Here is a 12,658-nt window from a genome sequence, read left to right as displayed (position 1 = left end):
CCTTTGTCCCGCCCGCCCTCAGCCGCTGCCATTTCCCTGCCCACGCGCGCTCCCGCCCCGCGTGGGCTCCCCCCTCCCTCCTTCCCTCCCTCGTGCGCGCGCGCGCGTGCGGGTGCCCGCGGGCCGTGTCCTCGCCTGACCTCGCCGAGCCACGAGGCCGCGCGGGTGGGCGCCGCGCTCCCCCCCCCTTCCATGTCCCCCCCCCGGACTCCGGCTCCGCGTCCCCCCGGCGGCTCCGGGCCGCGTCTTGCGGGCGGCCGCCGCGGCCCCGGCACAGGAGCCCCTTTGTTCGGGCAGCGCCGGGGGGGGGCGCTGCGGGGCGGCCGCCGCCTCCCCATTGGCTGCGCCGGGCGCGCGCGGCGGGAGCGGGAGGGGGGGGGAGAAAGGAGAAAGGGGGGGGGGGAGGCGCGCGCACGGGGCCGCGCTCGCTCCCGCGCCGGCGGCCGGAGGGGAGGGCGGCGCTGCGGCAGGAAGCAAGATGGCCGCCGGGGGGGCGCCGCTGTGAGGAATGCGGGGCGGCGGCGGCCAGGCCGGCTCCAGGGGGCGGCGGGGCCTCTCCCCTCGGCCCGCGGCGGGGCCGCGTCGAGCCGCCGGCGGCCCTCCGGGGTGCCGCGGGGCGGGCGTGCGGGGTACTGGCGCCATGGTGCACTTCGGGAGGCAGAGCGGAGCCGGCTGCCTTTGTGACCGCAACTTACTGTGCGATTTGGTGTTTTTTTAGGTGCTAACTGAAAACAAAAGGCCTCAGAGGAGGAAGCAAAGAGTTTTTAAGGTAACCGACGATCGCTTTACCGTTTCTCCCCTCGGTTTAAGCAGCCTTTCCTTGTCACGCCGAGCAGGAGGCCGAAGGGTTAACCCGGGCAGCAGCGCTTTCCAGCTCTTCAGCAGATTAGCTAATTTTGAAGCCCAGAACATTTTCTTTTTTTTTTTTTCCTCCCTCTCTCCTCTCTCCCCCCCTCCGCTTTCCAGCATGCTGTATACAGAGCTGAGTCTCCCTGCAGGACGCTGCAGACTACAAAGTTTGCTTCCCATTGTATCCAACGTTCACTTTAATTTTCTCTTCTTCTACTTCGCCTCCTTCCAAAGATAGCCATTGAGTGTATGCTGGGTTTTGCAATATACGGCTTTTACAGCACCTGAAATTTAACGTGAGAAGTCATTGGTCTAATATAAACCAAATTAAGGAAACTGGAAATTTCATACCTCAATTGCAGTAGTTTTGATTCCCTTTTTTCTTTAAACTTTAGAACGCCTCAAGTGAAACCGAAAATTCTATAAACTTACAAAAGCCTTCAGTTTCATGTGGTAACGTTTCATCAAGATTTTTAAGATCAAGATTTTTAAGATGGCTATCTTTTATGATAACAAAAGACTTGTTTTTCAAGCTATATTGTTCTGTGTTTTTTACCAATGTACAGTTTTGCTACGTTTATGACCAGTTTTTTAATTTTAAGAAGTAACAGGTAGCGAATTCATGTTGCATTTTTCAGTTCATCTTTAGAGTATTTTGAATAGAACTAAGTTTTGAACCCTGTTCTTTCAAACTAAAATGCTGAAGGGTGGATGGTGCAACTGTAAAAAGAAGATAAAGTGAGAAAAATGTTCTGTTGTTAAACTTACTTGTAGAACTCTTCTCTTTATATGGAGTGCAACCAATTGTGATTTTAACATAGTTTAGCATTGTTTCAGTACATAAAAATTTCCGAAGTTATGGGACATGGTAGATGTGATAAATGCTGAATGTCTGTAGCGTGATCTCATTTGAAATCATTCTAGTTCCTTAGCAGCTTTGTCTTTGTTACATATTGCAGAAACTTGGTGAAATAAGTTGTAGTTTTTTGAGACACGGTGAAGTTAAAAGTTAAGTAAAGAGCAAATAAGTTACTTGACTTGCAAATGTCTGATCTCAAGTGTGTGTTTTCATGTGGGTGTAGTTGTGCAAACCACCTCCTTGCGTGCTTAGCTATGTAATGCTAAGCAAGTGTGCTTCTAAAACACTAACAAGTACTCCTCTTCTTCCATTAATTATATTGATCTACTAAATTAGCGTATTTCATTAAGGTGTGGATATGCTTTTAATTGCCCATTTTAGTTGCTGCACCTTCTGTAGCATAAGGCAAGGTGCAGTTAAAACTTGAGCGTTTGTTCATTGTACTCTTTGTGTGGTCAAGTAGAGGGTGTGCAAAATAAGGACTTCTTGTAAATGGGTCACTCGGTTTTTGTGACGTGTAAGTGGTATGACACCTGTTCTGTCATAGATGGTCTTCAGATTTTTCTCCTGAGTTGGTTTTACCACTGTTTCTGATTTGATGGCATGGCAGGTTGCTATGTAATATGATGCTGTCATTCCTCTCTTTTCCAAAAAGCCTTCCGAACAGTTTTTTCTTGGCTCTTAAATGGAAAAAGGCTTGTCTGTTTTTGTGTGTGCATAGTATCATATGTTAGTCATTGGGCTTGTGTTTATTTCTGCTTTGGCTTTTCCTTTGCTGAATTGATTCTGTGGTGTTTCCCCTTTGGTTTTAGGGAAAGTTCTTTCAGTTTGCCAGTATTTTGTCTTTGTTTCATGGTGCTGAATTGTATTTGATGAGTTTGCTCACTTGTGTGCACCAAGTAAAGCATGGTACCCCTGAAGGCATCACATGGAAGTGGTTGCCTTGGGGTCGGTGAGGTTTAGCTTTGTTTCTAGAGAGGCAGGTTGGTCAATTTAAATTAGGTTGCATCTCTGTCAGCTTCAGTGAACTTAAAAAAAGCTACATAATTTGTAGACTTCTTCAGAAGGGCGTTTTAGAAATATGACACTCTGCTATATGACTCTCTAACCTGGCTTACTGGTGGGACTGCCTCGCCAAGTGGTATTGTATCTATTAGGTTACAACCTCAGCCTTTGTTTTAATGATTGATGGTGCTGACCAGTGACGTGCAAAGTTTTAACAGGATTTATTAATTTTTCATTGCATTTTGGTTCAAAGAGGATTGTAAACTTACTTAAAGGCTGTTTTGTAGTAGTCTGAGTTAGTATTTCTCCAATCACCCTAAGTTTTTATACATGCACATAGATTTATGCAGAGGGTTGCTGATCTTCCTAATTACACTTTTTAGGACTGAGGTCTTCTGTATTGGGTGAAAACACGTAATGCTTTCCTGCTGAAAACAGGCTGGACATATACAAACCATTATGAACAAAAGGGACTTACATTGTATTTCTCACTTCATATTGTTTAATTTTCCACGTTTGTGTTTTATTGCTTCTTTCTCATTATTTTAAGAGTCATTTAGGAAATTCCACTGTGCCATAACTACCGGGTTTGGTTCTCCATAGTTATTTTGAAAGAACATCTGAAATATTCGTCTCTTCTAATGAGCGAATGCTCCTTGAACAGAGTTGGTGTGAGTTCATAGAAATAGATACTAAAGAAGGAATAGTCTTGTTGTTGTTTATTTTTCTTTCTTTCCGGATTATCTTGTATGTATTCCCCACTTAAGCAGGAAAATCTAGATAAAAGGGATTCATACTGAAAAACTATTTTCCCTGCATTTCAAAAGGCATGTTGTAAGCTCTGCTTCACTTAGTTAGTAGCATTCTCCTTTTAGACACTTAGCAGTGTTCTCACTCAATCTGGGCAGTGCAGTGCAATGCACCTCTCCCCTCAAAGGTGTGGAAACGTTTGCAGCCACACACAAGTTTATAACCACAGCTCAGAAGAGCGGGACAGCTGAACTTGGCATCGTGCTGTCAGGGAGGTCCCGCTGAGCAGTGACACCAGTAAGGAAACCTTCCACAAGGCAGGGTGCAGCTGCTGAAGAAGTGCACTCCGTGGTCTTCCTGCTAGGTTCCATGGAGCCAAAGCCGCTTTTTGGATGGCTGCAGATGTTTGCTGCATTCATGGAGTTGGTTTTTTTTTTTTACATAAAATTAAAAAAAAAAAGAGCAACTGGAGAGACAGATCCCCAATAATATATGCAGTGCTAAGTGAGCATTATAACTGCATGCACATTCTTTGTTCTCTGACCAATTCTGTTTGCATGTTTATGCACAAACACTCTCGTGGTAATCCGTGCACCAGAGAAGTGTGAAAGATGTCTGCTAAGCTCTAAAATCAGTTCGGTTTAATCCAAGCCAGAAGCCAGAGATGACTCAGTATCTAGAACTTGATTTATTTCTAAACGTTGTATTGGGAACTAGTGGGAGTCTCATTTCCATCAAAGCTACAAATACAGACTTGAGCACTCTGTTAATATTTCTCCACCATGTGTAGAAAGCATGGTGTTTCTTAACAAAAAGAGTTTGCAGAAATAGTCAGTATAGCAGATCTGCTGTTATTAGTCCTTTTCAAAATGTGGTTTGCTTCGCTGCTAAAATTAAAAATACACTCTTTTAACCTTGTGTGTGTTAACAAGAGTTAGAAGCAACTAGCAATGTGCAGGATAATGCTTCAAGCGAGCATGAATTTAACTGATTTTTGAACACCTATTCTAACTTAAAAGTATATGGGTTTTGATGCAAAATGTCTGCCAGAATGTAGCTGGAAGTAATTCAACTTTATTTTCTTCATTTTTAAAAGAAGATATCAAGAAGTCAATGGATGGAATTGCAGTGCTGTGGAATTTCACAGAGGAAGAAGGCAGAATGGTGTAATAGGAGTTGGAAAGGACACTGTCCAGAAAGCACTGGTCTTGTGCTTTGTGTTTTTTAAAGGGACATTTTTACCTTGGAACATACTCATTTAGAAAATACCAATTAAAATTGTTTTGAGTACTGGTTGGAAGTGTCTGCCTACTTCCATGCCTTTTTGCTCCTCTTTTTGATAGGGAGCATTTACTTTTGGCGTAGGAATGGCTTACACAAATTATCCAACTCTTATTTTTAAAATAACGAAGGAGTAACTTTGCAGTTAACTTAATTCAAAATTCAAAGCATTTGCTTCAAAAGTGTTCCTTTTTATTAAGGACTTTTTTGGAACTGAATGTGTGTCCAAATTGGATTTTTTTTTTTCTCTTGTCAGCCTCTTGCACCTCACTTGAAGTAAGCAGGCATGGTAATTCTGTAAGGCTGGAATTCCGTACCGGACTTCCCTGTGTGCAGCCTTTCCAGCACTTCCACATGAGTAACTGTGTTTCCTTTGTACGCTGCCATTAAATTTCACCTGTATGTAGATGGGTTTTTTGAATGAAGTCTTAACAAAGAAGGCCTTTGTAAATTGCAGATTTCACTCCAGTAATTTTATAACTCTTAACTTTATTCAGCCAGTTTCAGGGGGGTGTTGAAGCCCGTCCCTTGTGGACTTTTTCCTGTGGTGCTGATGGTGCTCAGTAGGGCGCGGAGGTGCTGCTCTTCCCTTGCACCCATAGAGCTCCTCTGCTGTAGTGCCCCTTCCTCTCCCACCTGCCTCCTTCTGAGGAGCCCTGTGCTAATTGCCCAGCAGCGCCAGCCTCCTCCTCCTTGCCCCCAGAACCCAGCTGAACCTGCAGGATGTCAGGGAAGAAAGGGACGCTTTTGAGAAAAGGGCAAGGAGGGAGGACCAGGGCTTTCTGTTTTAACTACTGCTGCTGTGGTGGAGCAGTTGTGAGGATTGTGCTGCTCCTCTTCTTGCTCAGGGAGTGCTGGAGACACAGGCAGGATGAAGCAGGGCCAGGCTCAATCATCCTAGCAGTTACGGTGGTTTTTGAGGGGGTGGAGTTGCACATGCTTTGAATCTCTAATACTGTAGGTATTGCTTGTCACTGTGTTTTAGTGCAGTGCTGGGCATTCCACCGTGTTGAATTTAGAGGAGAGAAGAGCTTCTTGAAAAGGTAGCAAATGTCTGTGATCAAAAACCTTATAAAATAATCAGTGAAGTAACATAATTTGTGGGAAGGAAGGAAAACACGTCCATGTATGAATGAAGGTCAAATGCACAGGTTTGTTCTTAAGTTTAGATATTTCTAATGAAGTTTTAGCATTACAAAATAAACACGTTCATATTCTAGGTATGTTTTCTTGATAATGTTTGCGTTTATTACTGAATTAAGAGCTTTACTGAACACTTGTACTTGCCGCATGTAATCTAGGCACTGAAATGTTTGAGATGGTTTTGCAGACTGCAATAATCAGTTGTCAGTGTTTGCTATCTGATGCTCATACATTTGTAGATAATAATAGTATATAGAAAATGCTGTGAAAACGGGTGCTACTTGTTTAGAATCCTATACCATATTGCTAAGCAAGTTTGTTTATTGCTTTCAGTAACTGCTGTGGGAGGAAACCCAGTGAGAAGTCCTCAGCACACTTGAGTGGGACCAGATTTTCACTTGTGTGCTTCATCTCTATGATGTTATGCAAAGTTTTTATATATGGCAATACAAATGCAAAAAAAAAAAAAAAATCTTGCAGACACCACTGCAGCAGGCTTTTCCATGGGCATTAGTCTAAGAGCCTTTCCTTTGTAGGGACCAAAGGCTTTAATTCCTACTATAATAAATTTGTAATTATAAGAATCCATGCATTCCAACAATGGCATTTTTTTTTTTTATGTCAAATATATGAGACTTAACCAATATCAAGAAAAAAAAAACAGAATTGCATTAATGACCTAGCAGTCATCACTTCTCATTAACGCCTGTAAAATTATTGTATAGAACGTGTTTGGCTGTCATCTTGTCCTAACAACTTTAACATTAAACCTTTAATACGAATTTTCCAAGCCTCACTTAAAATTGAGTGGTTTGTGCCTTGACACTCAGTTGGGAATTCCTTTGCCAGTGTTTTGTTGGTGTTGTCCATGTTGTATTATTTAATTGGTGCTCTTTAGTAAAATATGGCTCTGTTCCATTTTTGTAAAGTAAGCTTTTATTGAACTTGTGAATAAGAGGAAACGTTTCCAAGTATTTAAAAACGTAAAGCTTCTATTTTTGTAGCAGCTGATCTCTGCCTGAATTCTGTGACTCAAACACCATTGTTGTTGCAGTGCTGCTCCAGAGTGATGCTGTTACTGCAGTGTGTGAGTGAGCCTGGTACTCCTCTAAGCAGAAAGTGGAAGTTGTGTGTGTAAATTATGTTGTTAGCTTTATTTAAATTTGTGAGCATGCTAGCTGCTATAAGAGAAACGTTGTTTGCCACTTCCAGCTTTTTTCCTTATGGGAATAAACAAGGCATAGATGCAGACTCCTGAATCATGGATTTTAGTTGGGTGGCCTGGCTGATCAGCATGACTATTTCTAGTTCTTCTATCTGAATTGTCTTTAGCTCGTCCTCTGGCTTACCTGTTAGTGGCTGTTACATTGGTAACGAGTGTTAGATTAGATATTCTTTCTAGTCTTATGGCCTCTCATCAGCTTCAAAACCAGGCTGGAATATTCCTACAATACAGATGTTTGAATTTGAAAACAACAGCTCAGTGCATGACTTGTTGCTCTATTTGGGACCTGTGGCTGAATTTCAGAGTGAGGGACAGCAGCAGGGCTCCGTAGCGTTGTTAACTTGCTGCTTGTGTCCTTACCAGATCTGGTCTGAGAGCTGCTGTACCAGTGGGTAGCAACTTGTGAATACAATTGGTTGCACAACGGGTGGTTAGGCACTTAAACTGAGCCCTAAATAAGGAGCTGAATGTGTTCCTGGTTAGGTTACAGGAACTGGAACGTTATCTGTTCAGATCCTTAGTGAAAGATCTGTACTGAGTGAAAATCATGAAGTTGTGTTAGTTTGGTTTGCTTACGGCAAAGCCGGGCAAGGTCTTTGTGATCATTTGCTCTGATCTGAGCAACCTTTCTGAGAGCTTGTATGACTGAATAAATTTATTTGGATTAAAGCATCATGTTTTAAAAATACCTCGAGGAACTTCAATTTGAGAATTCCCATGGATGAAAAGGGCAATGAAACACGTAACAAGGTGCCTAAAAGATTCTTTACTCTCTCTGTCCCTCTGCAAAAACGTGCACCATAATTGCAGCCCAGACTTCTCTGTCCTTCACTTAAAGTCATTGAGTCTTGTTATACTTTTGTCTGCTAGAACAAGGAGCCTTCTGTTGTTGGCTTTCTTTTCCACATAGACTTAGCAATAGTTGGTGGCCTTTCAGTTTTCTTTTTCTTTGCTAACTCGTAGAAAGTGGACTCCCAGCTTTCACTTCAAGATACTTCAATCCTTTGTCATTTGCATGGTCCTCCAAGCCCCGTCCAGCATATAAATGTTTTGCTTGAATTGGGGATGCCAGGGTTGGACGCTCTGTTCCACTAGCAGGTGTAAAAGTGCCAAACACCGGGTATAAAATAATCTGTCTTCCTAATTCCACTGTTTATGCACTGGAGAACCACACTAACCGTTCTGGCCATGAAGTTGCAACAGAAGTTTCTATAGTTACAATGCAGTTGGTTGCTGACCTTGATCATGGCCTTCCTAAGGTCAATGCTTTCTAAGCTAAAACCTGCATTTTGTAAATTACGGTCTGATGTCTTCGTTGTCAGATACACAGCTTCACCAGTATCTGCAGTGAAAGGTTTGCTTGCAGCCACCTTGCCCGTCAATTTAGGAAACATCATGTCTGATTTTTTTCATTTTTTGCTATTTTTCTATCAGTATTAAATTCACTTTTCTTACGGGTCATTGCTAAGAATGTTATACGTGGCTGTGATCTGTTCCCTAAAGGCCCCATTATGAGTACTCTGTGATGATTCCCCATTTACAGTTACGGGCCAGGCAGGACTTTGTTAATGTTATGGTGATGGCTTCATAAATGAGTAGACACAGGAGACATTAGGTAGGATGGATAAATTCAAAGACGGAGTTTCTTTCATCTCTCCGTTTGAGTTAAAGCACATTAGGGGAAGGTTATATTAGGGAATACATGTTGCTGCTGATCATATCATTTTTCTCCTGTGGGTTAATTGAGTGCTATATTTTCCAGAGCTGTCAGTGTCTCTTTGAGTGTTCCATTTCAATGTTGAAGATAAATGATTGAATAAATCAAAACATCAGTAAAACAAACAAATCAAACAAGACCCTAGCTTATATTGGCTTCTGTAGCAGAAAAGGTAGCGTTACAGTTTTTCTTTCTTTCTGTAACAGAGCCACTTTTGGGTACCTGTGTTAAGGGAATGGGATCCTGGGGTGCGTTAAAAGGAGTGTGGCCAGCAGGTCAAGGGAGGTGATCTTCTCCCTCTACTGTGCCCTGGTCAGGCCTCTCCTGGAGTACTATGTCCTGTTCTGGGCTCCCCGGTACAAAAAGACAGGGGTCTACTGGAAAGAGTCCAGTAGAGGGCCACAAAGGTGGTATGGGGCGTGGAGCATCTCCCGATGAGGAAAGGATGAGAGACCTGGGTCTGTTGAGCCTTTAGAAAAGAAGACTGAGGGAGGATGATCTTAGCAATGTTTATAAATACCTAAAGTGTGGGAGACAAAGGGATATGGCCAACCTCTTTTAGATCAAGTTTGTTTGTCTCTTGTTTTTTTTGTTTGTTTGTTTGTTTTTCGCCCCTGACCATTTTTCTGGAAGGAAATTCCTCTAAAGGCACTTGAGCTCTGAGCTTAGCAGCTCTGTGCCACCCTGGGGGGCACGCGGGGCTGTAGCAGGGTCTGGCCTGATCCACAGCACTGCCATGGAGAAGAGGTGCAGGTGCTCCTTGCTCACCCACCCTTTTGCCACATTGAACATTGTGAGCCTGGAAGAACTGCTGCTCAGGTCATCCTGGCTTTGGCATAAGCAAGCAGGTACAGCTGGATTTTCATCTCTTGGGATCTTGAGAGCCACTTTATCAGTTGCTGATCTGGGCATCGTCTGTTGTTACTGGCTCACGGCTATAATTGCTTCTGGTTGTGTCCTTCGGTACAAAATGGGTTGTTACCACCCTTAGAGGCACGAAACAAAGTGTAAACCTGTGCTGTGGTCGGCATTGTACAGGAAATGTGGCAAAGTCTTCAGGGTCACCTTGGCATTGTATTTTGATTGTGAATTGGTGAAACCTTTGCGTTACTTTGGAGGCATCTTGTGTTGAAAGAAAAGTCGATATTACACACAGCCTTTTGACTCTTGGGGGTTGATTCACTGCGACTGGCTTTTCATGTGTGCTTGGAAGCATTGCCTCATGAAGTGAATTTTCTGTGTGTATATAATTAAAAAAATACAAAAAAGATAGGATGTCTGGTTTGAGTTGAAGCAATTTAGTAATGGCTACATGAGACCATACTCCTACGGCTCCTCTTGTAATAGTACTAACTATTGTCGGGTCTAAGCATGAGATTTGTTAGGGTTTTATGTCCCCCAGCTAGGGCTGTGCTCCCCTTAATGAAGAAGAGAGGAAATTACTTTTATTGATCCAGTTTATTCTACCACTTTTCATTACACTTGTGTAAAAGCTTTAGAAATCAATCAGATTGGTCTTTCGTGCTCAGCTTCCATGAATTTTAAGACTGTTGCTTGGAAGTGTGGTATCCTTGCCTGTAGTTTGGAGTGCTTTGATTCAGGCCTGGAAGATAGATTGCTCCTAGGTCGTTCCACTGCAAAGGCTTTGCTGAGCTATTGCTTTTGGTCTGCCAGGCTTAGATGGAGAAGAATCAAATGAGCTCTGCCCCTGCTACTATGTCCGTGCTTCTTTTTATGCTGGGAAACAGTAGCTTTACCTATTAAATGGAAAAGGCCACTGAAAAGTCTGGTAAAAGGAGTAAAAAGGTATTTTTTTCAGGATCCATTGCAATACAGTAACAAAAGAGAAAAGGCAATGTATTACTCAAAAAGAAGATTCTTTTTTTAAAAAAAATCAAATTAAGATTTTAGGATAATTTCTATTCTTTGTATGGAAAAAAACATGAAACAAATAATGCAAGTGATATGATTCATCTGGTTCTTATTTTTTTTCCTCATTGCATGTAGGCAGCTTCCAGTAATGTTAGTGGAAGTTATGATGTATGGGGAATAATTTTATTAATAATTCCACTTTGCTGCTGAGATCATTGGAGTTTTATGTAGACACAACACTGCACCTATATTCTTCTACGGGGGAATATGTTGGGTATTTTTGAGCACAGTGGTGCTTTTTGATCAGATAAAAGTACTTCAGTGAGGAGCAGCATATTTGAGAGAGAAATATGATGGTGTGTTTGTGCTTTGAGCATTGTCAGTGGACTCTGTCAGATCCTCTCGTCTCTGATGATCATGGTTGAACCTTCCTCTTTCCCTCTGTCTCTCATTGCTCGCAAATTTCCAGACTTAGAGTTAATTTATTTCTCTTTTATTTTTAATGTAGAGAGTGACACCCTTTATAAATGAAAGGAATATGAAAGAGTGACACCCTGTATAAATGAAGGGAATATGAAAGCATGGTTGTGTTGAGAACCTACAAATGCTGGGAGACGATTTTAATCCATTTGTTTCTGTTTCCTCAGCTTTCTAATCACTGAATTAAATAACTTCAAATAGCAATTTTATGTAGTCAAGATCCTTGGACTGATAGAGATCTTGAGTATACTTCTGTTGAAGAAAACCCAGCCATTGTTATCCACTTCTGTGTTACCCACTTCTGTGGAACCCTTAGAAATTACTTCGTGATCCCCCCAGGTCTTTGGGTCATTGATGGAAAACCTCCAGGATCCAGAGGAGTTGAGGTTCACTGCCTTAGTCAGTACCTGTGTGTAATAATAAAATAATAATAATTAAAAAAAAAACAAAAAAACATTTAAAATGGTATCTTTATTTCTTAGTGAGATTTCTATAGGTTTGGCTTAGATATGTAGGTGCTGGATATATTTTCACATAGCATTTCCAGGAGAGTTTGATGCCTCAGGTAATATTAAGGCATGCTATGAATTCTCTGTTAGATTTTTCATCAATTAAAAGTCAGTTTTAAGCTGACTACTGGGTTCCAGATGGAGTTAGGTCCACATGCCTCGTTTTGCCTGGGGGTTGCTGGCAATATTGCCTTGATGGTTATGATTAATCATAGATCTATTTTCCATTTTTACTTCATTTCTCAGAGAACTCCATGCATTTTGGCTGTGGCTACTAAAACATGTTAGATTTAACTAAATATTTTAATTTGGGTGCTATTTTCAGCAAACTGCTAAGATTTTCTGTGTATGGTTAATGAACCAGATGCATTGCTTCTGTCTACTCTGAAAAGCAGTTCTGTTTTTTGTGCTAAGTAGGGCTTAAAGCTACAGAATATTTAAATAAGTCTTAGGTACTACAATAAGATTAAGCACCAGTAATGTCCATTGTGACTTCAAATTTATTTTTTTAAAAGAAAATGGAATATAAATAGAAATAAAATTTAATTAAGGTAATAAAACTTGGATTTCAGTCTTTATTGCTGTCTCTGCCTGAGTTCTTGCCTTAATTATTTTTTTTTAACTGCATAACTCCTTACCTCGTAGCCATGGTACTGTCTTAAACGAAGCCTATATGAGTATCCTCTGCAGGACAGGGTATTCTGACTCTGTCTTGATTCTGACATTGATACAGTCTTCATCTTCACAGATATTATGTGGCTGCAACAAACTAAATATTAAGAATTTACTACAAGAGTGCTAGTGCTCAATTACAAGAGGGACTGTTCAAAAAAGTGGAAGTTACCATCTAAACATACAAGCCAACCAAATGTTTGCATGGTAACTTTCAGATGAGCTGACAGAGTAGTTGGCTTGTTACCCTTTTCATTTCAGCTTTTGTTGTTTCTGAAGGAGTTGGTGCAGCTAAC

The 12,658-nt window shown here is 41.7% G+C and overlaps 1 protein-coding gene across 4 annotated transcripts in view; it reads left to right on the top strand.

Annotated features, from left to right (window-relative positions):
- Nucleotides 1–12,658, top strand: part of TET1 (tet methylcytosine dioxygenase 1) — an 84,952-nt gene that overhangs the window by 24,680 nt on the left and 47,614 nt on the right. For 3 of the 4 annotated variants that reach the window (XM_068688868.1, XM_068688867.1, XM_068688870.1), the window contains one exon: nucleotides 719–769. The exons of the other annotated variant lie outside the window; for it this stretch is intronic. In XM_068688868.1, the coding sequence (XP_068544969.1) occupies nucleotides 719–769 (51 nt within the window). The remainder of the gene's footprint in view (nucleotides 1–718; nucleotides 770–12,658) is intronic. 4 annotated transcript variants of the gene reach the window in all.

This window comes from Anas acuta, chromosome 7, assembly GCF_963932015.1.
Source record: "Anas acuta chromosome 7, bAnaAcu1.1, whole genome shotgun sequence".
NCBI classification, from domain to species: domain Eukaryota; kingdom Metazoa; phylum Chordata; class Aves; order Anseriformes; family Anatidae; genus Anas; species Anas acuta.
This window is presented reverse-complemented; position numbering and strand designations above follow the sequence as displayed.